Genomic DNA, 8023 nt, shown 5'->3' with positions numbered 1-8023 from the left:
AGTAAATCAATCACTGCAGTGAAGAATAACGTCATTAGAGGTTAAAATGCCATGCATAGCCAGAAGTACATTTAAGATGTTGACGTGCCACCTTACATATTTTTAATCAGTGCTGGAAATATGAAACACTCATCTCTGGCATGATTACGCAAATACAGTGAGGCCTGGGGTGACCATGTGTGTGCATAGTTGTGTCAATATCCTTGACGTCTTTTTTTGCCAGTCGCACTCTGTTCCAATTAACTCCCATCCCTCAAGATGTGTCAAGATAAGGTGTAAAAAAGCAATGCATAAGGACAATAGTTCACTGTAATAACATGAATTATGACGTTTGGACAATTTCTAAACATATGTGAGAGCTGTATTGTAGCCGAATGGGAAATCAGGGACGTCAACAAAATTAACAAATGAATGATCCTGATACCACATAAAGATCAGTAGGCACAGGGCCTTCTTTTCTAAATAAAGGTACAAATGCAGACTACTGTGGAGTCACAACATGACTAGAGCAGATGTTCTTCTGAGCCTCAATAACGGCAAATAATTCACTAAACTTTAAAACCGTAGATCACTGTCAGTCTAGGTTTTTATCTCAATGAGAGTTTCAGCCTTGAGGGCATCACTCTCATACTGAGCTTGAGATCAGGACATGCTTTTCCTTCACCAAGGCTGAATACATCTTTGGAAGAATCTGTGGCCTCAGTGTTTTTTTTTTTTTTAAAGCCGTCAGTACAGGTAGCACATATTAACTATATAAACCCCCTCAAGATCACCTCATAAGTCATCACACATCCTTATTACTCTCCACACGCCCAACCTCTCTAATCCATCCATCCATCCATCCATCCGGGACGACATCCTACAATGTCTGCTGCTAAGTGTTTGCTGTCTCTGATGGTGGTGTTTGTAGCAGCAGTGTGTGTGGTTCAAACGCAGGAGAGGATTAAGATGTGTGGGAGAGAGCTGATACGTCTCGCCGTCTCATCCTGTGGTAACTCTCGGCTTAGGAGAAGCATCCCAGACGTAGAAGTGGGGCAGCGTCAATTCACTTCTCACTGTAAGTACTTTATGTTACAATTTTAACATCAGGTGCCTTTGGTTGAGAGCCACTGTTTGCTTTAATACCAGTATTGTGGATGGTCACCAGGCATATTTAACATTTTAAACATTTAAAAACAGATTTGAGTCTGTATAACTTTATCTCTCCTGCTGTAGAGACATAATTTTTCTCATCAAGCTTTATGAATATCTTACCTCTGATCCAGCAAGATGAATATTCTCATGGATTCATAGCTATTTTATCAACTTATTAAATAATTCAATTAATAAACAGCTAGATAAATTTCTCAGTGTTTTAGTGGCATTCATGTCAGTTTGCAACTGCATAACCTTGTGTCATACAGTTTGCTCCAAAATGTAATAAAAACATCAAGATCTGAGCATAAAACTATAGATCTCTCTAGATTTCTTTCCTTCTCCTCTGTGCAGGGGACCAGGATGCCACCACAGAGGAGCTGCAGGCTTCGGAGACGGTCCACATGCTTTCACAGTCTGATGGGGAAAAGGATGTCTTCGCCTTGGCTCCTCATTGGTACCCCCTGTCCAATCGCATCAGACGAGCTGCTAGAAAAATATCTGATATTTGCTGTGAGAAAGGATGTAGCTTGAGAGAGCTGATCCAGTTTTGCTAGATGTATTCATGATTATCACACATTTGGTTGCAAGACGAGTTAAGATATTGTTACAAGTTGACTTGAGAAGTCAAATTAAAATGATTTTGCTATATTTCCAATCTTGTAGCATTCTGGCAAACACTGCACACCAGTAATTATAGATAATTGATCATATTTAATAAATTATTTACAATGACATACAGGAGGTAAAATCACACAGACTGGAAAATTGAAATGATTGTTTATTTTGTATTAATATATTTGCAATCATCAAGCTACACTGTAATAAAGCTTTTGATGATTATTTATGAAGGTTTATTTGTTATGCTTTTTTTCCAACTTCTTTCAACTAAATGCAGAGCAAAACTATCAACTCAGTATCACAATATTGTAAATCCATTTAATTAAAATCACATTTTAAGGACGATCTCTTGAGACTGAAATCTGTTTTTCAGTAGACTTCTGCTCAAAATGTCCGCACAATCATGTTGATCAAACCAACACAGAACAACATACAATAACTTGGACAGATCTGGGCCGAATATTTGTAAAAAAATGTTTAGACTCCGTGATCCATTTCGGTTGATACTGTACAATTTCCTAAAACTATTTGTATTTGATAAGGAGTACTGGCAGACAGCAAAATCATGTTATACTAATTATGAATATAAATATCAACATGTTGCCATTGTTTACTGTGTAAAATTCTACTACCATCATTTAAATTTCACAGATTGGTTTTATTTTGCATCTGTCAAAACTGGTGAGTCTTATCTGTATGAATTAACTGGCAACACACCAATCAACACTTCTAAACAACTATATAAAATCAACACTTAGTAACACTGTGTTCTGTTGTTAATTAAAATTATCAAACTTGCAGAGAAATTAACCCTGAAATTGTGAATACACATACACACACGGGCTATAAGACAGTGGTTCTCAAAGTGGGGTCCGGGGACTCCGAGGGGTCCGTGAGGGGGCTCCAGGTGGTCTCTAGCAAAAGGGAGAATAATTTATTTTCACTATAATTCCATCCATCAAGTAACACAATGACAGAATGTATGACTGTTTTTGTCATGGGTTTCATACACTTTCTCTAATAAAACATCTAAAAGCAAAAGATGGGGGACCCTGGGGCAGAATCTTATCAAATGGGGGTCTGTGGTCTAATTTGTGTCAGTTTAGGGGTTCTTGATGTAGTGATGAAGTTTGAGAACCACTGCTATAAGACACACACTGGACTAATGCGACAGTTTGAGTTTGCTTTACAACACTGGCGCTCTCTCTGATAGCACTAAATCGGATTGAGGCCATTGGCCGAGGCATTCAGCCCCATAATAACAGAAATAATCTCTGTAACCCGGCCAGTTTCTCACACTGAGGAGTGCATAATTCTCTCAACGGATAATCAAATGTGGTGCTGATTATCTGCCACTCTATACTGCAGCCTTCGCTAAATGAGTCTTAATAGCAAATGAAATCAGCCTACAGTGACTGATTGGTTAATTGGTTTTATTTTTGGGAAGGATGGATTGCGTTGTATGTACAATTGGTTTTTGTGTAATTGGTTTTTATCTGTTTGTTTATTTATTTATTGGACAAAACAGCTGAAGATGAATTAAGATCAACTTGTAAGCAGATAATTCTGCTTGAAAGGCTTTTAACCACAGATACTTAGAGAATACAACAGTCTGATAGTGTTTTTAATTAGTGGCTACATCTAGCAAACATCTGCTGTTCTACATACATCACCTTTTAAACATTAAAACTATTTCTATGCTTGTGTCCTTGAGCTTATTGTAATGATGCAGTCTGTATAATGGCCATAAATGAATAATATTACATTAGAGGATATTTCAAATGAGAGAATAAACTAGACAACAAAACTATGAATTAAACCCGAATTACACATGAAAGTACATTTACACTTCATTTTAAAGGTTTAAAACTTGCTAGTCATTTTCTACAAAGTTTCCTGGAACAAACTATGTAATTTGGTATATATATGAGGGAAAACAGTGTACACTTACAGTTAAAATAATAGCAAGTGTAATATATCTTTAGCTAGAGCAGAGACAGCCAGATAAACATGCAAAATTGTGCAAAATTGTGAAATTTGCCAAACATACAGTTCAAACTAGAGAGGGAGTTAAGTTTTCAATGATAGAATGAATGATATTGAAATATTAAATTGGGTTTAAAAGAAGCAGTTATCTGAATGAAATTCCTCAGTGAAGTCAACAACTGCTAATAAGCTCAACACAAGTTTTTCAGAAAATTGTAAAGAAAGCATCCACCTGTAAAAATAAAGCGTTGAACCAAAACTATAATTCTTTTCAGAATTAAATAGGTGCAAAACATGTGTGCACTTTTAAATAGACAATTTGCAAATTTGGAGGGAAAGGAAGAGAAAGCAGGAAATGATCTGACCGAGGGGGTTTGTGCAGTGTACCATGTTAACCAGCAGAGAGTGACAGATATCTGCTTTTAAATGATGTACTTTCTGCTCGGCCTTCCTGCATCTACAGCAGGACTGACCTTTCATAGTTGACCCTGGTGAGTAGAGGGCCAATTCTGACAATTCAGGAGTGTTACTTTTAAATTTTAATGTTAATATATCAATTATTTTAGTTGCATTTCTGCCACATTTCCCTCTCCTGCTGTGATGGTCAGTCTCTTGAGGCTCATTATTGTAAAATGGCCAATCACCTCAAGTGATCCTTTATCTCCTTGTGACAAGAGGATACATCTGATCAGAGGACACTTCTATTCCTCAGCCCATCATCATTTAGTGCCAAAATGAAATGCCACTCACACATGGCTGCATGGGGCCTCTTTGATGGACTCCTCTACATGCCTGTTTTGCCATCTGAAAAGCTGCTAAACCAAATAATAAAAAAACTGAAATCAAAACCTTTATCTCTCTCGCTGTCTTTCTATCTCTTTGTATCCAGTTTCAGTGAGCAGGAAAAGCAGCGGGACAGAATAGCACCTTCACTGAGTGCCAGAAGAGCAGCTACACTACTCACACACATGCATGAACACACACATACAAACACAAACACACACACACACACATGCACGCATGCCAGGCAGGAGAGTGTGTGAGTGTGTGTGTGTAGTGGACTGGTGGGTGTCAATTTGCATGTAAATGAAATGGCTCTCAGTGCTCTTGTTTCCAACAGTAAAAGTGTCAGGGCTAAAGATGCTATATTTGGTGTATGTGTGTGTATACAGTTCATGTTTTGACACATGGCACATGTATACACTCTGCATATATGTGCATGTGCTCTGCATAATGGTGCGAGTGTGGGTGTACAAGACTAGGAAACCCATTTGAAGTTCATGTCTATACTTATCTATTTTTTCTACCACTGTGTTTGTGTGTTTTTTTTGTAACCAGTGGGCACATATGGGTGCGGGAGCAGAAGTAAGGACAAACACTGACATGTCTGGTTTTTGTGTGTCCATCATTATTAGTGCTCGGGGCATGCTTCTACATAACACAAACTGTCAGATGTTGTTTCAAAGAAATCCTCAGTTAACAGGCTCTTTGTCTTGTCTTGCATTATATGGAGCCAGAACAGTGACTTTAAGTTTTGACTTTGAAAATCAAATTTGGCATTGAAAACAAAACCTGAACTGAAAAATAAAACATTGGCATTGAAACAGTTGTTTTGAAAAAGTTGTAATGGCACTGAAAAGTTAAACACATTCATTAAAAAATCAAGCTTTTAATAAAATATGAATGCATTATTCTTGTTTATTTTTGTGACCATGCACTTGCAATCCTATTATCTTATTTCATTTTGATATTTTTTAAAATTCTGATGTGTTTTTCAATGACAATCTTCACATTTTCTCTCGATGTCACTCTTTGTATGCTGACAGTGTTTGACAGAGCACCCTCTTATATTCATATTTTATTAAAAGCTTGATTTTTTAAATGACTTTTATTTTTCAGTGCAACGTTTTTCAGTGTCAATACAACTTTTTGTCAATACAAGTGTTTCAATGCCAGTGTTTCTTTTTTCAGTTCAGGTTTTGTTTTCAATGCCAAATTTTATTTTCAAAGCAAAAAATTAAAGTCACGGTTCTGGCTCCATACACATTGTCCCTCTCTGCAGTGATGAGCAGCAGTTTTTGATTGATTGTGTGGAAGCATGTTGTTTATCTAAAGCAGCCAAAACTTTGACAATGCACCAGCTAGCTAGCAGGTGCTGCACTGATGTCATATGGGAAGGATGATAGAGGAAGTTTACCATGTTTACTATTCTAGCATTCAAGTCATAAGATGCATCAAGACCATTGTATGATTGCAGAGTTGGTCAAGTGACAATATAACACCATATCCATTCAATTTAGGTTAAACTACCTTGAACAACAGACTTTGCTTGCCTGAGGTGACCATATTTATTTATTTTATATTTTCAGGCACTTCTGCATTATTAAGCTCCAAGTTGGATATATTGCCAGAAGAGTCACCAAGTTGTCATTTCAACTTGGATGTTGACTTGAACACTATTTACATGTCAGAAACTGTATAATAATGTGTGACAAAATCCCCTCCAAACACTTTATATACTGTATTCTGGTTTTCTGTTTTGCACTCTGCCTCACAGATGGATATAAAAGGCATGTTGGAAATGTCATTTTTAGCATTTAACTCTTGATCAGGTCGATCACTCCAACTGACCACTTACCTTCAGGAAAACAGCTTCAGAGCATGCAGGACCAAAAACCATAACAAAAGAAGCTGCCAATGCATTTTGTTGTTTTTAAGCCTATAGTGGACATTTTAACTGACATAGCAGGATCTCCCAAAGGTGTAACAACTGGCATGTGAAAACTCCTGTTTACAGACACAGATACAGACTACTTACACAGAGTGGATTTCTCTTTTCCATGCAACATGCAATTGAGAAACATAAGGTGACACATTTTTTACTTAGGCCTCGGCATCATTCTTGGTGGATAACACATTTAGTTTTTTTCACATGTATTTGATGTGTAGGTCTACATACTCAAGAAATAAGCTTTCCAATTAAATCTTGGTTTTGAGGCCACTTTCTATTTGCTTTGTGTTTGCTTTACTCAATATTAACTCTAGCGGTTATTTCGACTCTATAAACCAACTAATACACCATCAACTGAATTTATGTGTTGTTTCTCTTGAACCTCGGCATAAACAAACACAAAGAACATTTCTGCTGCTGAATGTTTCAATCAAAGCCAGGGTTTTTAATTAATCTCGGCCCCAAAACATCATCCTCTATATCAGGCAACTTGGTTATCTTTCCATCTGCGCCTCCTCCTACTACGAAGTGACGGGTCTGTCTTCTTCTCTGCTTGACAACATTTAGATGGCCTGACCAGCAGTGACAGCTTCAGGAGCATCGTGTGATTAGACGCTCCCAGGGGAAGAGGGAAAGGAAGACGGAGCCACCAACAGAGCTTTCTTGTTGTCTTTCGATGTTCTCTGATCTCCTCTCATCTACCTGGCTGCATGACTGGGATTTGTGTTTCACTATCTTTAGCCTTGTTATTACTAGATACTGCAAATAAACCGTTTTCTGCTAAGAAAAACTGTAGTAAAGTAGTTAATCTAGATGTTTTAACCATATTTAAACCAAGATTTGCAGATGTCTCTATTCTTTTAATATCTATTCAATGATAGAAAACCATTCTAAGACATCTTCATTATCATAAACACATAGTATATTATCTAATATATTACAAGCTGCCAGGAAAACCTTAATTTTTATGGGGCTCATAAATAATAATATTAGGATGAAGCTCTTTTATAGCCTTGTCAAAACCTCTGTATGTGTTTTGTTGGCGTTAATAAGTAGGATTTACTGTGTTTAGCTCTCTAAAGAGGGATTCGGTGGTTCAGACAGCAGACAGATGATCGCTAGAAGGCATCAGTGGTCTTATCACTCTATCATGGGTGTTCTCATGTTATCCTGATCCTCCTTGCTGATTGTCCTTAGCATTACTTTCTAGTCAAGTCAAGTCAATTTTATTTATATAGTGCCAAATCACAACATAAGGGCACTCTTCACATACTGTAGAGCAGGTCTAGACCGTATTCTTTAATTTACAGAGACCCAAAATTTCTCATGAGCAAGCACTGGGTGACAGCAGCAAGGAGAAACTCCCCTTTAAAGGGAAGAAACCTCGAGCAGAATTGGGCTCTGGGTGGGCGGCCATCTGTCTTGACCGGTTGGGTTGAGAGAGAACAGTCTACAGTCTGCCATTTTTTTTTTTTTTTACACAATTTGGATGTAAAATATCACATATTTGGCTCATCAGAAGGTTCTTTTCTATTTCTGTACTATCTACTT

The 8023-nt window shown here is 37.4% G+C and overlaps 1 protein-coding gene across 1 annotated transcript; it reads left to right on the top strand.

Moving 5' to 3' along the window:
* The first annotated feature begins 761 nt into the window (after nt 1-761).
* insl3 (insulin-like 3 (Leydig cell)) lies at nt 762-1981 on the top strand. Its single transcript, XM_042429481.1, has 2 exons — nt 762-1057; nt 1489-1981. Exons 1-2 carry the CDS (start codon nt 865-867, stop codon nt 1689-1691), a joined length of 396 nt encoding a protein of 131 aa, XP_042285415.1. The 5' UTR covers nt 762-864; the 3' UTR covers nt 1692-1981.
* The last annotated feature ends 6042 nt before the right edge of the window (nt 1982-8023 follow it).

Source organism: Thunnus maccoyii, chromosome 12 (assembly GCF_910596095.1).
Source record: "Thunnus maccoyii chromosome 12, fThuMac1.1, whole genome shotgun sequence".
In the NCBI taxonomy this organism is placed as follows: domain Eukaryota; kingdom Metazoa; phylum Chordata; class Actinopteri; order Scombriformes; family Scombridae; genus Thunnus; species Thunnus maccoyii.
The sequence above is the reverse complement of the archived record's forward strand: the minus strand, read 5'-3'. Positions and strand labels throughout refer to the sequence as shown.

Excerpts from the sequence above, each read along its gene's own strand:
- insl3 (XM_042429481.1), top strand. The coding sequence starts at position 865 with ATGTCTGCTGCTAAGTGTTTGCTGTCTCTGATGGTGGTGTTTGTAGCA. Across the intron at positions 1,058-1,488 it reads GCGTCAATTCACTTCTCACT|GGGACCAGGATGCCACCACA; the intron begins GTAAGTACTTTA and ends TCCTCTGTGCAG.